At 41.9% G+C, this 17,910-nt stretch overlaps 1 protein-coding gene across 1 annotated transcript; it reads left to right on the top strand.

Moving 5' to 3' along the window:
- The first annotated feature begins 1,104 nt into the window (after positions 1–1,104).
- On the top strand, positions 1,105–10,040 carry TYMS (thymidylate synthetase). Its single transcript, XM_065668087.1, has 7 exons — positions 1,105–1,390; positions 2,097–2,170; positions 3,380–3,554; positions 5,714–5,815; positions 6,936–7,111; positions 8,544–8,615; positions 9,508–10,040. The coding sequence occupies exons 1-7, from the start codon at positions 1,249–1,251 to the stop codon at positions 9,643–9,645; spliced, it is 879 nt and encodes a 292-aa protein (XP_065524159.1). The 5' UTR covers positions 1,105–1,248; the 3' UTR covers positions 9,646–10,040.
- The last annotated feature ends 7,870 nt before the right edge of the window (positions 10,041–17,910 follow it).

Here is a 17,910-nt window from a genome sequence, read left to right as displayed (position 1 = left end):
AGAGAGAGTATACCTAGAAAATTTTCAGATAACACCACAGTGGGAACAGTCGCATTCAGTGTTGAAGACACAAGTCAGGACCCAAAATGACACTGAGAAATGGGAGAGAAGCTGAGATCGACAAGATGAAACTCAATAAAAGCAAGTGCTGACTAGTACCCTTAGTGAGAAAGCCAATGTGTAAATAAAATATGAAGCAGTCAGCAGCTGACAAGGCATGGCATAAAAGGATCTCATCTTTAAAAGCGCAGGTCACTGTATCACTGCTGCAACAGGGAAGGTGAGCCTGTGTGTGAAGGTGAGCCATGGCACCGCAGGAGCACCACACCAAAGATGAGGGAGGCTTGCACTGGACTACATTCGGGGCTTCTGCGTTTCAGGATATCCTGGCTGCAGGGATCCCTCACAAGACACGTGTGGTGTGCTGGGCGCAGCCAAAGTCTTTGCCCTTTTGCAGCTCTGAAACAGGATGACTTGAGGTTGCAGAGATAAGAAGGAAGATCAGAGAATCGTAGAATGATTGAGTGGTTAGAGCTGGAAGGGACTTAAAGCCCATCCAGTTCCAACCCCCCTGCCATGGGCTGGGACACCTTCCACTGGACCAGGTTGCTCCAAGCTCCGTCCAACCTGGCCTGTGATGAGGCAGCCGCAACTTCTCTGAGCGACCTGTGCCAGTGCCTCAGCACCCTCACAGGGAAGAATTTCTTCCCAATATCTAATCTGAATCTCCCCTCTGCCAGTTTAAAGCCACTCCCTCTTGTCCTATCACTACATGCCCTTGTAAAGAGTCCCTCTCCAACAAGGTTTACAAATGCCAGCAGTACCTTCCAGCACGAAAGAGGCTGGGGGGCAGATGAGTTGCCCTTGGCAGCAGGAGTCAAAGTGTGAAGGAGTGAAGCATGGACTGGGGTCAGGGGACCGGGCCACCCCTCCGTCAGGGCGACAAGCGCCGCAGGGTGCCGCGGAGGATTGCCAGCACCAGCCGAGGAAGCTTACGAGGGCAACGAAGGAGCCCGCCCCGCCCCGCGCCGCGCCGCCTTGGGGTGGGTGAGGGTCGCGGCCAGCCGGGAGAGGGCGGGAGGGAGGCGGTGGCTTCCCCCGCTCTGCCCGCCCTTCTTGCGCTGCTTGGCGGGAAGAGCAGGTAGTTGGCGGGTTAGGAGAAGCGGCTGGCGGTAGCAGGACAGCAGGGCAGCTGGAGCACATCCATCCCATCCCGGAGCGGGCCTCTCGGCGTGTTCCTCGGCCGACATGCCTGCCGAGGGGGAGCTCGGCGAGCAGCAGTACCTGAGGCAGGTCCGGCACATCCTGCAGCACGGCCACCGCAAGGAGGATCGCACCGGCACCGGCACCATCTCCATCTTCGGCATGCAGGCGCGGTACAGCCTGAGAGGTCGGCACCGCCGGGACCCGCGGGACGCCCCTACCCCTGCCCGGCGCGGGACGCCATCTTCTCCCCAGGGCTGTCCCCCGCTCGCCCGCTGAGGGCGGTGCTTTCCCCCATTCGGGGCCTGGGCTCGGACACGCTGCAGGGGCTGTAGAGGGGTTTCGGCCCGTCCTGTCAGCTCCTTCGCCCTCTCCCCGCCTGCCAGCCTGCGGCAGCTCGCACTCCTCTCCCCGCTTTGCCTAACGGCCCGGCCTGGCCATGCCCTGCCCCATAGCCCTTACCTGAAGAACAAACGGGTTAGATCTTGGGAAAGCCTGTCCTGGTCCTTCCTACCATTAAAACATACTAGGAAGGATGGTTGTGAAATAGATTTGCCAACGATCTTCTCTTAAGCCTCCCCTTTCCCTTGTGAATGCCTACGCATACATCCTTATGCTGCACCGTGGCGCCCTCTCAGTAAGAGTTATTCAAGTCTCCACGGGTAATTCATCTTCCCCCGTTGTCCAGGAAAATGAAAGTCAGGTTCTTGCCTTCCTTGATCTGAATATGAGAATTACACAGTCTTTTCCAGCTTCTTATTTCACATCCAAACCTCTGCATGTCAGATGGTGGCATTATGCTCTATGTGGATAAAAACCAAGGTCGGTTCACCCTTCCTTATGAATGGCTGTTTGCTCTGACACTCTCTTACACTCTGACAACTGTTTTTCAGATCAGTTTCCACTGCTGACAACAAAGAGGGTATTCTGGAAAGGAGTGCTGGAGGAGCTGCTATGGTTCATCAAGGTTCAGTATTGGCATGTCTCTGTGGGTGGTGTGCCTGAGGGTGGTATTAACAGAACGGACTAGTGTGAATTAAGGAATTTGGGGTAACTGCAGATGTTTCCATTTATACAACAGAGCAGAAATGCAGCCAAATAATATTTTGACTACACGTGGTAGTCCATTATCTTCAAAACATTCTGTGAATTTTAGTGGAGACTATTGCATTGTTACCAGTCAGGAGAGTTTTTCTGCTATTTCTTTTTAAGGGAAGTAGTGTGAAATAGAGAGTTCTTTTGCTGATCTGACTATATCCCACAGTTACAAAGCCTAGTACAGTCTTTTATTAGTGTTTGAATAAGAAATAGTAATATGAAGTAGACTGTAGGCAGCTTAATGATCTGCTTTTTAATACCGAGATAGCTTGTATTGATTTGAACAGAAATAAGCAGTGCAGAACCAAAGGTGAAACATAAGGCTCATTTAAACACTATGCTTTTTAGTAGCAAAAACCTGAGATCTAATAGAGCTAATAGCCGTATTGAGAGTATTAAAATTCAATGGTAGATAATACATTATGAGGTAAGTGTTCCTTTATATGTCGTGGCATTGTGCAGGTACAGGAAGGTCTGTCAAACCATTCACTAGACAGCAGGACTCAAATACACATTCACATTCTTAAAAATATAAAAGACTAGACACTCCCCAAAACAGAACGCTTTCTTGCGTTGGATTTTTGAGTCTGCTGACTTGGACGCACTGACTTGGAGTGTTGCAGAAGCCAGTGAAATTACTGAGGGTCATTTTGTTGTTTGTGTCATTTTTGTCATTTTGATAAAGGGATTTTTAAGACCTTAAGCTCATTGTAGATATCTTGGCAAAGCAACTTGAGGCCATAAAGTTTTTTGTCTTTTTTCATCCACCTGTACAGTAAAATTTTGTTGTCCTCAGATGTGCATTAAGAGTTGACCTTGAGGCTGTACTGTTTGTACATTCACAAAATTAGAAGAATCCCAAGTTAAACATAAGCATGGCACTTCAAATTTCATCCTAGTATGTTGCTCCTAAATTTTATTCTGTTGTGCAGTATCCTCACCCCGTGCATAAATCAGACTGTCCATCCTTTATAAGTGGAGAAATACTATAGACAAGCACAGCTGAATACAGATGTTTCAAGTCATGTCCTTTGTGTTGGAATTAGGAGATGGACTTCTTACTGTCTGTGTTTTGTAGGGTTCTACAAATGCCAAAGAGCTCTCTGCAAAAGGTGTGAAGATTTGGGATGCTAATGGGTCACGCGAGTTCCTGGATAAGCAGGGTTTCAGTACCAGAGAGGAGGGGGATTTGGGACCAGTTTACGGTTTCCAGTGGAGGCACTTTGGAGCAGAATATAAAGATATGCACACAGGTAATTACATACAAGTAAAGTCTTGATTGCTTAGTGAGACAACTGTGACACATCAGTTCCAGAGGCCTGGGTGGAGTGGACTGTGGTTAAAGGGACTGTTCACAGTGTGAATTGATGCCCTTCTCCAACAGTATTTATTCTGGCTAATTTATTTTTTTTTTTAACTCAGTCTAGTTATCCTGAAAGATGTAGCTTTGTATATTGTAGTTTGGCATTTGTGGCACAGATCAGTCACAAGGCATACGCTCCTTTTTTTACTTCAATCTACAGCATGTATGGTCACTGATAGCTGGAAGGATGTGTGTCTATTGCAGTCGAGAGATGTGAGCTAGCTCCATCTGGTAGCAGTGGAACACAGGCTGCCATCTCTGAATACCAATGCAGGGTCTGAATTTCCATGATAAATTGTGCTGGCAAGAACTGACATTTGTGCACGACATTCATTGGAGAGTCTGAAACTAAGATTTTTCCATTCTGCAGCTGGAACAAACTAGGATGTATCCATAGCTGATGATGCTATGGACAGAATAGCTGTAGCAAGTTATGATGTGAGTGGTACCTATTGGTGTTATTTTCAGTGGAAGTGGCTCATTAAACTTACTCAGAAGTGTCTTGACTCTTCTAACTCACTGAAGGAGAGGATATACGAAATGTTTATAGGACTGCTGTTAAAAAAAACAGTCAAAAATAAACGTTCCCTATCTGGTTTGTGTGATTTTTAACTCAGATTAACAACATGGTTAGTTATATTTTTTCCTGTTGGGTTTTCAGTATAGTCTCAAAGTTCACATAAGTTACAGATGTTAGACGTACTGGCATGTCGACTGCTGGCAGAAGACAGTTCTGTACTAACACAAATGATGCAAATTGTGAACTGACATATCTAACAAAGTTACTAAAACATATCGCATTCCCAAACATAAAAGGTCTGAGGCATAACATAATGTGGAAAAAACGAACAACATAAATTCCCATAGGTTTCATTACTAATAGATTTCCTTAGGTTGCATTACCAGTGGATATGTAATTAGCTTCAGAAGCCAACATAACCATTTGACAAGGCTTTGGCACAGTATTGCTGGCAGAAAAGTTCCCTGAGATGCTAATTGAGTATTAGCATCCTTTGTTGCAGCTTGGGTCTCCCTGTGACTGTTATTTGGTGTTGCTTTGCTATAGGAGTTACTAGAAAAAGTTAGTTACCAGCCATGCTGATTCACTGGCATGACTCAGAACAATGAGTAACAACTAATGACTGTTATTCTGGAATCCATTGTAAGGTTCAGTTAATTTCAGTGAGTTTCTTGCATAACTGGTATTGAACCTAAAAATCAGCCTGCAAACGTCATCAGGTGAAGTGTAATATCCTGTGCAATACATGATTAAAGTTCCCTTCTGGCACTAAATGCTATGGAATGCTATGCTATTTAGTTTTCACACATGACCTTGTAAGTGCTAGATGAAGGTGTTTATTCATCTGCCAAGAACTTCCTCCTTTTGAGCATGCAAAGGATGCCAGCACCCCACGTTACTGGTCTGGGCATATTGTTTTGGTTTTTACTTTTTGAAAGAAAGAGCACTGTAGCAGACACATAAAATCTAGAAAGACATCTTAATCCAGAAATGCATTGAGCAAATCAGTTTAAATACTATAAATAACTAAGTAGTAATACCTTGCCCATTCCAATACAGCTTTTGTCCTATCTAGGTAAGAAGTCATCATGAATGATAAAGTAAAATACTTTGTCCAGCTAATTTTTTTGTATTGCAGCTTTTGTCTCCTGCGATGTGTTTATGCAGGCTTCTTATTTGGTCTTAAAAAATGTCAAGTTATTGAGGCTTGGAATAAAATGTTCTAAATAGGAATGGTCCTATTTTGGTGGGTGCTAAAGGTACTCAAAGCACACAAAAGAAACAGGGAACATATGAAAATACCATCATGAAAATTTCACAAGCCTTAGAGTATGCTAAGGAAGACCAAGAATAGCTTACGTTTGAAGGGTGCCAACTGATAAATTCAGTCACTTTCAGAGTCACAGTAAAATCTTCAGAGGTTGTTGTTTGGGTATCACTTTTCAGTGGGATGTGGGCTGGGCTTTAAAAAAAAAAAACACATGACTTGAATCTCTCTGGCTTAGATCTTATTTGGTATCTTTCTTCAGATTACTCCAACCAAGGAGTTGATCAGTTGCAAAAAGTGATTGAAATGATCAAAACCAATCCAGATGACAGAAGAATCATTATGTGTGCTTGGAATCCCAAAGGTATTGAACAGCAGAGATTTAAGTAAATGCAGTTGCACATTATCTTGCTTTATGCTAAACTATGTTCTAATCCTGTGTCAACAGTCAGTTCCAGTTGGTGTCCTTGCTTACTCTCAAAACTTTCAGACCATTACTTCAAAGTTTTTCTCTTCACATGAAAGTGAGGGATATACCAGGCTACCAGCATCTTGGACATACAGTCTCTGTTCAAAGACAACAATGATTATTTTAAAAAGGTTAAAAAAATGAAACCAAAAAAGAATATACCAAAGCAGTGTGTCTGTTTTTTTAGCCATATAATAAATTGTAAACTTAACAAAAACCGTAGAAGTAGAAAACTATTATTTGTGTTTCAGTCATCTCCTTGAACATAGGTTGTCTAGGTAGCCATTCACTGTATTTCTTCTAAATAAGAGTTACTGCCAAATAATGTTTAACTTCAGCAGCAGTAGATCTATGCACAAAAAAAATCATCCAGAAGTAGAGCAGACTCGTGTCTCTGAAAGGGGATGCCACATGCCATTGCTGTTATTTTTAAGGTTAAATATTGTCAGATATAAGGAGATAGCTGGATACAAGTTTTTCTTACTAAGCTGTAATTGTAGTATTTGCACTTATAAGTGTGGATAAACACACAAAAGATCTTTTGTTTTCTGATTATTATTTTTTTATTGATCATTACTTTTACGTCTCAACAAGTGGTAAAGGCACATGGCAATAGGAAGAGAGTAAGATGAAGCAGTTGGAAGTCGCTTTAGGGTATGTGCTTAATTTTACCCTTAATGTCTTCCATTAGGGAAATCACCTGTCTCACTGAGGTGAGTAAAACTAAACTGCTGTGCAGCGTTATGGCATAAATCTGCTCTGTGGAATATCTGTTTATGACTTTTCTGGTCATACAGCCCAGGAGACAATATGTCATGACCGAGACTTAATTGCTTAGGCAGCAAGTGATTGTAAACAAGAGAAGAAGCAACAAAATGATAGTGCAGTTGGATTTTTGCTCTGCTGTCCCATAAAGTGCTTTTTTCAGGTTTTGCATCTCCTACATTTATAACACTAATGCTGTTACACCTTTTTTTTTTTTTTTTTACTCTTCTTCCTGTACTGCAATTGCTAGATATTTCTCTGATGGCTTTGCCTCCATGCCATGCCCTTTGCCAGTTCTATGTTCTCAATGGTGAATTATCATGCCAACTCTATCAGAGGTCTGGAGATATGGGACTAGGAGTGCCTTTCAATATTGCCAGCTATTCACTGCTTACTTATATGATTGCCCATGTCACAGGGCTAAAGGTAGGCTATTTAATCATTTTACTTAATCTTGTCTGAGAAGTGGGGGACTTAAGGCTCTTCATGTCATTCATGTCCAAGAAGAACTAGAATAAACATACTGTTAAAAATCTTGCTAAAAGATGTGTAAGAAAGGGCCTCATGAATTTAATGTGAGTTGTCTCGGGTTTGTACTGGCAGTTAACATCAGCAATGTAAGAATTCGTAAATTCATGTCAAGCAGACAGAAGATCCTCCAGGTCTTTCTAACTGAATGTCAAAACTGACTTGTTCCACTAGTCTACCTCTTAGAAATCCGAACTGAGTACTTGTCCTTATGAGATAGTAACATGTGAGTGATTAAATTTTGTAGCATGTGTTTTTTATTGGAAGCAAACAGTAGCTCAGTGGTTGCTGTCAAGGTTCCAGTTTGGATATTCTGCCCATTTAACTTCCAGCTATAATTTCAGCTGGGTGTTTCTTTCATTTTCTACTTTATATGATTATGTAGAGTGGTAGTATGTGCTCAGATATCTATTGTCCTGACTCCAGAGCTGTATTTTGTAATTTGGAGGAGTAATTTAAATGCACCACAATCTTGTACAAGTGAAAACCCCTTTTCTTTAGAGCATGTAAAAAATTATACTAGCAAGGCCATTTGGGCCTGACCCTTCTGCTGTCAGCAGCATGAAGGGGAACTTAAAATAGTGACGTAGAGAAGAACTGGACTTCACAGCAGTTGCAGACATACTTAAGAAATTAAGCCAAGGTACCAGAAAAAAGTGAAGTTTAACGTTATGTCCATTAAGTAGCTGTTGCCTCTGAGCTGCTTCCTCTCACGCCTTTGGTGGGTTTTATCATCATATATCTAAGGGTTGATCTGCATTGGTCAGAGGCCAGTAAAATAGCTGATAAAACTTGCCAAATTAAATTAGGGTGCCTAGGGGCTGCTAAGTCACAGCACTTGGGAGCTTGCAAAACCCATCTGGATGCTTAATAAGTGCTTTGGGGTTTAGCCTGTGACTGACACTTCCACTGACACAAATTACATTGTTTAGTAGTGGCCAAGGCAGCTAGTTTAAAACTAGCTTTGGCAAGTCCTACTTATTAGAAGTGGAGTGGAAAAGCTAGTTGTCACTGTCCCATCTGTTTCCATCTTGGCGAGCAGATCAGCAGTGCTCCATACATGTAGCAAAGCTATTAATCCTAGCAGGATTTCAAAGATAAATTTTTTGGTAAGCTAGTAGAAATTTCATGATGTTTCTCATCAATTATGCATTAATCTGGAAAGATAGTGTCCTTCAAAGCTTGCAAGGTTGTCTTGATAACCCAGTACAGAAGCTGCAATTCCACATTAGATGTAGGATGCTAAGAATCAATACTGTGAGCATTGTAATGTTTTTCTTTCTTGAAACCTGACTATTTGAAAAACACATGTAGTCTCCTTTCTCTTCAGCCTGGAGAGTTCATACACACGTTAGGAGATGCACACATATATCTGAATCATGTGGAACCTCTAAAAGTTCAAGTAAGTACTTCATCTGTATTCTTGTATCTTTCTGTCTTCCACAATGCTTACCCAATACAAAGTTATCTTGATACATATCTTATTTAAATATCCTTTTGCAAATATTTGGGTTTTCTTTTTATTTCTAGCCTAATAGTTGCAACACCTTAACCTCTGTTCAGCTTGGGTTGCAAGCAGAAATACAATACAAACATGACTGAAATGTACATCAGTGTACTATTCTAGAACCAAATTAGAGATCCAGAGTTTGCACCCCTACTTTTGACTACATCGTTTCAAAACCTTACAAAACCACTCTGCCTAACATAGATAAACACAAAATGTTTTCATAGGATATCAGAAAAGGATAACTTACCAATTCACAGAGTTAACCAGTATTAGTAATTTGCTGAATAAGGCTATCTTTTCTTCACAAAGTAATCTGTTGCATTAGGAGCAAATCAGATTTAGCTCCCACTGAATGTCCTCACCATTCTTGTGGTTCAAAACCATCCAGAGAACTACTTGCCAGGTCAGACCTGAATGTTCCTTTAAGAAACCGCAGCACATCTGACACACATCTGGGTCAGAATTTCCTGGGAATTTAGTTTCCTCTGGAAGGAATCTAATCCGTAACCACCAGAATTGCTCTGCAAACTGAATATGCTTGCATTTGGATGATCAGGGAATCCACTTTAAAATTATGCTATTGCTCCCTATCAAAATACTAAATAGTAGATTATATTTAACTGTTGCTGTGGGTTTTCTTTTCTTTTGAGTATAAATCTTCTTGGGAAGGAGGGAAAATCTACATAGTGTAATCTGTTTTGAGAGATTATTGAGATCTAATGTATAACATAAAATCTCTGCCTTCAAGTATTGGTTTTATACAATAAGCTTGCTTTTATTTCAGCTTCAGAGGGAGCCAAGACCTTTCCCCAAACTCAGAATTCTTCGTAAGGTTGAAGACATCAGTGACTTTAAGGCAGAAGACTTTCAGATTGACGATTATAATCCTCATCCACCTATTAAAATGGAGATGGCCGTTTAATGCTATAAACCAGCTTCTATTAATGTGAAAATGTACCTAAGCTATTTAGCTTTCTCTGTTTTTAAAGTTATGGGGGTTTTATATACTTCAAAAGATACATATTTTGTTACTGAAAAAGAAACAGAGTTCTGCCTTCAGTACCAAGCTGTAGTTGTACAGAACAGATTATTATTTATTCCTGCTGTACAGTTTTAAATTGTTAGTGAGATCATCTTCTACACATTGTTTCAGTTACCAGTGGCCACCTCTGTTGCCATTCAGTTACTGTGTGTGAGTAGCACTTACATGCTTTATTTAGTACTGAAAATGAGAACTTATGATTCCTTCAAGGTTGTAGAAGTCTCTAAATATGTTCTAAAGAGTGTATCTTTAATAAAGCTTAAAAATCTTCTGGAGGCATGATGCATACTTAATTTTAGTATGTTTGTTTATAGCAGTAGTAAATGAGAGTTGGAAAGCAAAGGTAAATGCCGTTTCACTTTAGGATTTCAGAGGGTGAGAGCTAGCAGGGGAAAATAAACTTCACATGGTCTTCATAGATGAATCAGCAGGAAGAAAGATCTTAATGATGCCTTGCCTGAAATGCAATCTGCATAACATCTCTCTATCGACTTATTTTCTAACCCTACATGAATGACGAATTTGCTATAAATCAGACAGACCTGTAGTTAAACAGCGGTTATCAAGTAGTGTTAGTCTGCTGTCATTTAAAATCAGATCCCACAAACTTGTGGACTAATTTTGTAGCCTGGAGCAGTACAAATTAAGAGATAGTAGTATTTGTAGGATTGGAGCTTATTAATTAAATCTTGCCAGAATTCAGTTTTCATCTCTCCTTATCCTTACAACTTCTCCAGTAACTTCGGTCCTTATAAAATTCCTCTCCAGGAATTCAGTTGTGAATAGATCTACGGTTAATATTGACACATAGCATATTCAATATGTATTTGAATGCATGGAGAAATGCATGGGGTTTCTTTATTAAAGTCAGTAAACTGCTATAACTGAACAAGCTGTCCCAGCAGCTGTCTGTGCAATGCATGCGCCAGCTGACGACTTAAAGAGCTCTTCAGGTGGCATTAGAAGTGAGTTCCTTACCAGCTCTGCCTATCCATAGCATTTTAAGTCCTTGCTGTTTGTCCGGCTGACTGCTACTCTTTCTGTCTCATGATTTGGCCTTGAAGAGTTTCTGCTCTTCTGTCATTCCTCCTTTGAATGCATCCTTTTACAATTTCCCTGCTTTCCAAAGGCAGTTCAGTTGACTTGGAGATAGCATAGAAATTTCTTACCACTGTGCTCAAATATCAGCTCCCTCTATGATCTGCTTTCTTAGCCAAGCTTTCCTAACCCACATTATTTCTGACATGTTATGATAAGTTGCAAAATTTGCCTTACTTCCCTACCAGAAAGAATATTAGTTATCTGGTTATGATAGATGAGGGGTCAGAAAAGAAGGAACTGTTTCTGAATTTTGAGATGAACACCCACCTGATCAGCCATTAAATTCAATAGTCTCTTAATCTGATTTGGCGAGTTTGCTACCATAGTGACTGCCATCTGTGTGTGAAGTGTGAACATGGGATGCAGCACAGGTTTCAAATACATTTATCAAACCCACAAACTGTTCACTTTCACCTGCTCGAAGTTTAATCCACACTTCTAACTTTCTTTGTAGCCCACAGGTAGGTGGGCTTATAGGTTAAGACAAGAGTATGTGGTGACCACCATGTAGCAACACCTTTTTTAAGACAAAAAAAATAATAAAAAAAATCACCATAATAGTTTGCTACAGGAGTATTTTGTATAACTAACCTGCTTTCAAGGCTTTCAAATACTGGGATATAATCAAATATTACCAAGTGCTGGACTAATTCACAGGGAGCCCCAAGTCCATACTAGAGAAAGACAGTGCTCAAAACCAAGGCATCCAAAGCCCTTAGATGCAGCCCTAGAGCATGACATGAAACAAAAAATTACACAGTGCATGCAAGCTTATGCTCAGAAATCACAAGCATGACAGCAGAAGAAACTAATCAGACTGGCTTGGAGAGTGGAGGGAGAAAGATTTTCTCATTGCTGCTGTGTTTTGCAGAGCCTTACTCTGGACCATCAGCAGCACAGGCAAGTTTTTGTTCACACATCCCAGCCTGCATTTGTAGAGAACTCAAAGCCTTAGTGTGTAGAAGCTGTGTTAAATATCACTGTTCTGGCAGTGTAAGGGGAAAAAGAAAAAAGACCTGAAGTCTCCCAAATTAACATCTTACAAGAGCTGCTAGCAACTCATACAAACATTTGTGCAGTGTCCCTCGTGTGTCTCAGTAAACCCAAATTTTTTAATCCACAGAATCACAAAATTGTTAGGGTTGGAAGGACCTCTGGAGATCATCCAGTCCAACCTCCCTGCCAAGGCACAGCCACTTAAAGCAGGTTACACAGGAACGTATCCAGGTGGTTTTTGAATGTCTCCAGAGAGACACATGAGAATTTGGATGAAGTGATATTCAAGGATGTTGCCAATATTAAAAGTAATCAGCTTATACTTATTATGAGAACAACACCTGACACAATGAACTGAAATATACTCTGTGCAAAATGGCATAGTTGTACTGGAATGAGTTTGGAAATTACTGCCCTTTAACTGGATGTTGAACAGCCTGAATGAAAGTGAAGCAAAAATGCCAAATGAAAATGGCTCTTCCATTCCAGGACAAGGACTGGAGCTTAATGCAAAGGTGATGGAATTTGTAGTGAAACCATTATATAATGCTCACATGAACTGATTGGGCAGCTCTGCCAGGTAATTCACAGACTGCCTCAGAATCTTGTTAAGATTTAGGCTCCTTCAGGAACCAACTCACCCCCTTCTGGTTCCTAACCATGTCCCCAGGCAGGGACTTGGAGTACACTGGGGACTGGACTGTCTTAGCTCCACTTCAGCATGCTCAGGACTACACAGCTTTGGGTGAGATGGTTTAGTGTGAGGTGTCCCTGCCCATGGCATGGGGGTTGGAACTAGCTGATCTTGAGGTCCTTTCCAACCCTAACTATTCTATGATTCTGATTCTATGTGCTTGCCTGTGGGAATGAGCAGCTATTCCCATTTTGAGACAGCTAAAGTCATTATAGCCATGATTCTGATGTAGGAAATCATTCCTGCTTCTGGAGGCCAGTCCAGCCATATGAGAAATGGCCTTGCAGACAAGATACACTTGGATAATAGTCAGGATTCAGTTTCTAGCTGTGCTACAGATTTTGTATCTGGAGCTTGGCTAAGTTGTTCAGTCAGTTCAGGTTTCATACTGATTTTCTCTGTTTGTAGTGCAGATAATAGTAATCCCCTTATTCATGGGGGAATTCTGTAGATAAAATACATAAATCTGTATGTGGTTCTCAGATGTTATGGTAAAAAGAAGAAAAAGGTTACAAACCATGAAGTAAAGCTAGTATTCAGGACTGGCCTTTACTTTGTAAAGCAAAGCTATGCTAATGGGTAATTCAAACATATCCTAATAGATGTTCACTAGGACATCGAATTAAGTAAGTGTCCTGTCTACTGGTAGACAACAGCTGAGAGCGAGAAGCACAATGAAATATGTTGATAGAAGGGCTCGGCATGAGGAACTGGCAGCAGAGAAGCTATGTTGTATGCTGTCACTGTTGTCTCCAGTTGCTGCGGAGAACAGAGAATTTGTTAATCCACATCGTTTGGTGTCAAGATTTGGTGTCAAGGCTTGGCGAAAAGACGGGTGCAATAAAAAACTGTTTAGGTTAAAGGCTGGTATTCTAAAATGTGCCAGCCTGTCTATTGACACCTCAGTATTTATGATACATCTGTGAGTTAGTTCTGGTCCTTGGACTCATTAAAAATATTTCATGTGAAAAGTATTTAAATATAGCTGATGGCAGTGACTTGTTACTAATGCTAACAATGGGTTTCCCTGGGGAAAGGAGAGGTTTCAGCCTTATAAAATAGCTGCATACACACCCGCCAAATTCCTCCTGATTTCAGACAGGGCACTGAGTGTATTGACAGGTTTCACTCTGACCAGTCTCACCTGGGGCCCACACTCTCTGCCCATGGGCCTCAGTTTGTGCCTGGGCTGCACTGCAGGTGTACCTGTTGGTCCATGGCAGACACAGCTGTGGATGTGTCTGGCCATGAACCAGCATCCTGGCCTGACCTCTTGACCATGGCCCTGCTCTGCCATGTCCTGCCTGGACAGCCCCTGCACCGTGCCTGACCTTGGTTCCCCTCACCAGGCCTGATCCTGAGCCATGCTCACACACTGCTGCCTGGCCTGGCCTCGCCTCAGCCCATCCCTGTCCTTGTCCCCAGGGCACTGCCCAGGGCTTGGGTCCGCTGTCTCCTGCGGACCCTGCTCCTGCCTGGAGGTGGGTCAGGCCTGCCCAGGAGGCTTCTGCCCGCAGCACCCGGGCCCCTCGCAGCAGTGACACCTGTGGCACCCTGCCAGCTACCTCTGGCTGTCTCAAGCCATAAGCCAGAGCCAGGCACATGAGCTTGGCTCTGGGCTCTGACCCTTCCACAGCACTAACACAACTAAACCCAAGCTTCGGAGTGAACCCCTCACAGGAGGACTTTGGGGTTCTTCAGGGGCCATCTCACATTGCAACTGTGCCAAGACACGGACATCACTGATCCAGACCCTGCACAGCAGGCTAATGGCCCAGCCCAACCTGGTCTGGGATCATGGACGGGCCAGCAGTCACTGGGCTGTGTCCGATCCTGGTTCCTGTCACTGGGCCAGATGGTGTCCTCAGAGCTGTCTCCTCACCATGAGCTCATCTGGCAGCCTTCTCGGTTGGCCCTGGCTGCTGCCCCCAGACATGCCCTGCCAGCCATGCTGTCGGCTCCTGGCTCCCCAGCCCTCCCTGCACCACTGACAGTGCTGCTGGTGCCACCGAGAGGATGAGCTGCAGCTTGCTAACAGCATGGTTTTATGGGGTTTTTGATGTAGAGCTGGGCACAAATAGAGTTGATGCAAGAAGAGGAGCCAGGAACCTCACCCCTCTAAACCTCACTCCTTCTTACAGCCAGTGCAAGGTCATGTCTACACATGAGCTGCTGTGCTCAGCAAAACACTTGCTTGAGCATCAAACCCGCAGAGAAAAATAGGAGCTGTGACCATTATCCTTGCACCACAGGGGGTATTGATTTTAGCAGCCCTGCAGCTCTCTACAGACCACGTTGTCCACCCTGCATTGTTCTGCACAGACGTTATCCAGGTTGTCTCATGGAGGTACAGTGTGCTCCATGGAGCAGCGTGGAATTCTTGTACCTTACTTCTCTGCATTTCATACAGGCAATCATGATCATGGATGCATTCTTTCATATTTCTCAGTGATGTGACAATATGAAATTTTAGCAGATACTCTCATCATAATAATGGAAAACTCTAGGTATTTCCAGGTTGTTCACGGAAATTGTGTGTGGGAAGAATGAACCAGGAAGACAAGCTGAAGGGAGTTAACCCTAATAGGGAATAGCTGAAATAGATACCAACTATTTTTCGTCGGTAGTATTCAACTTTAGTGAGAAATGCAAAGGAGTTTTGGCACCAGCTCCACAAGTTATGCAGTAGTTGCATTAAACAAGTAGTAGTTAGGAAAAAACCCAAAGCAGTTATACATGTTCTCTGATTGCCACACCGATTCCTAGCAGTGCTAAGACCTGCAAGGAAACAAAAATTCAAGACTTGCTTCTGTTTTCTAATTCCCAACAGAGTTACTCAGTGGCATAAAGGCTAAAATAAGGCTTGATTCAGCATACTGTTTTCTACTTATTTTATAGAAAATGTAACACGTTATACAACTTTTTATTGATTTTTTTCCCCTTCTTTCTCTGCTCTGCAAACGATGTGAAGAATTACATGGCAGGGTGTGCGAAGCGGTAAAGAAATGCACATACAGTACATCTGGGGGTTTAACGGTGCGTGTTGGGAGCACAAATTCTGAACTGAATTTCCAGTTTCACTGGAAACCACACATTTTTTAAAAAAAAGTTCATTCACATTTCATACTAAATGTTGGCTGCCTTCCTCATGCAGGCATTACAGTCCTTTCACATGTTTGGGGTTTCTTTAGAAGCAAACTATTTCTTTAAACTTAAGGGAATACAGGTGCAGAATCTGTGTCAAGGTCCTGTAGGAAATACGCTTAATGGCACTCTAAATAACTAGTTCAACCTGAGCTCTCAATATGTGAAGGTACAGTATCAACAATGCACTACAGTACTGACTGGAGTCACTGTATTATCACTGAAATAAAAAAATTAACTGTCCAACCTTTGAAATAGCTGCATGTCCCATCTGGAAAACTTGGCTCCTTAATCCATCGGGGTTTAAACTCATCTGGTTTAGTGACCCACTCTATTGCTTCCTTTATTTCCCATTGTTGGTTTGCATCCAGCATCTGGGGACAAGGAAAATAAGAAACAAATATCCTGAATACTGAAGGATTCCATTAACTTTTTTCTGTCAAACTCTCGTAAAAAGAGCAGAAAAATTCATATGAAGTGGTAGAAATTCAGGAAATAAAAAGGAAATTAAAAGCTGGAATTGCCATTCTGTATGTTTTGTGCTTTTGGCCACTCTTAACACTGAGTTGTAATGGCTATAGAAGTATCCAGACTAAGTTTGAACCAAGCAGATCAGGAGCTGTAGGAAGCAGAGCCTTCTGTGTCAGTGAGTATATACTGGCAGCAGATACTTGAGTAAAGCATCCTAAACCATGGACATGGCTGCCTGAAATTTTCTGCAGAAAAACTTCTTGACAAAAAAGTACAGTAGTTTAAATAAGGTGAGTTTCTCAAGCATCAGTTCTTTCCCACACAAGGGAGAATTCTTGCCCCTACAAAAAGTGAAACATCTGAAAAGGACACCGCCATTCCACTGCCGGCTCTTGCCATCCTGCATTCACAGAGACTGTTTGGCAGTTCATGATGTATGGCATCTGCACTGCCATACCCAGAGTACGTTGGCAGCAGTGGCCATGTCAGGGAACACATGGGGCAAAACATCCAGCCCATAGAAGTAACATTTCCAAATCAGAATGTATCATTTCCAACTAATTATTCCTTTTCATTCAAATATTTTAGTTTGAAAAACCTTTTGCAGTTTATTTTTGGCCAAATGTCAGAGTAAAATATCAACAGGCTTCCCTCTGGAAACCTCCCTGGACATTAAAGGCACTTAAAATTTTCTAGAAGACAATCCTGGAAGTGGGGTTACCCCAAAGACTTACATGGAAGCCTGGCACAGAAATACAGGATAAAATTCTTAGTAATGCATCTACTTGGGTCATGTCTATACTGCTTTTGTTGGTATATGTCAACATTTGTTGCCATCATTATTCAGGATTTGAAAAAGGAACAAAAATGTATTTGTCAAGAAATTTATATAATGAGAGATATTTCATCTAATAGTTTTAAACAGAAAATAACATAGTCTAATAGCAAAAAGTCATGTTCACTGTTATTTTGTCCAGGCCAAATCATTTCTTGTATAAATCTGCATCTGCAAATATCATCCTACAGATCTGCACCCACCTTTACTTTGAACCTAGATGCATATTTGGAACAAGATATAGATCTCTTCTGAATGATTAATGCAGCAATAAACTGGAATCCATCCATTGGATTGTAAACTAGAATATACAACTTCAGCATCACTGAAAAATCTTTATTATTACTTCTCTTCCCTTATGAGTAAGCTTCATCCTACACTGAAAATAAAACAGCAGTGTTTGGGTTTTTTTTTTTTTCATAAATCAGTGGAAACATGCTTATCTTCATTTATGATCAGCCCTCAGCTTTGCCATACCATTACTGCTTTCCTGCAATGCAGCATTATGCAGTAGTAGAAGGCGAAGTGTCTGAGAGAGAGATGGAAGCAAAGTCATCACTGTCCATATCATAGACCTGGAAAAGTTAGACTAGGTCTAGTCCGTCTGTTCAAAGCATAAAACATAGAAGAATAACACTCAATACAAGTGTTTACTATACATTGTCCACCCTTCTCTCAAGGCCTATGTGTGCAACAGCAAGCCAAGTTACATCAGTGATACATTCCCAGATAACTCTACCACACTGTATCTAGAATAATATTAATTTGCACATTTTCACAGTAAGAATAATCTTTTTATTTCTTCCTAGGAGGTTGCAGAAAACCATCAGAAAATTATATCAGGTATATCAATAATATCCAGCTGAACCAAACTCCTCAACCCAACTAACTGTAACACATGATC

The sequence above is a fragment of the Lathamus discolor genome, chromosome 2 (assembly GCF_037157495.1).
Source record: "Lathamus discolor isolate bLatDis1 chromosome 2, bLatDis1.hap1, whole genome shotgun sequence".
In the NCBI taxonomy this organism is placed as follows: Eukaryota; Metazoa; Chordata; class Aves; order Psittaciformes; family Psittacidae; genus Lathamus; species Lathamus discolor.
Note: the sequence above shows the minus strand (reverse complement) of the source record. Positions and strands in the feature narration are given on the sequence as shown.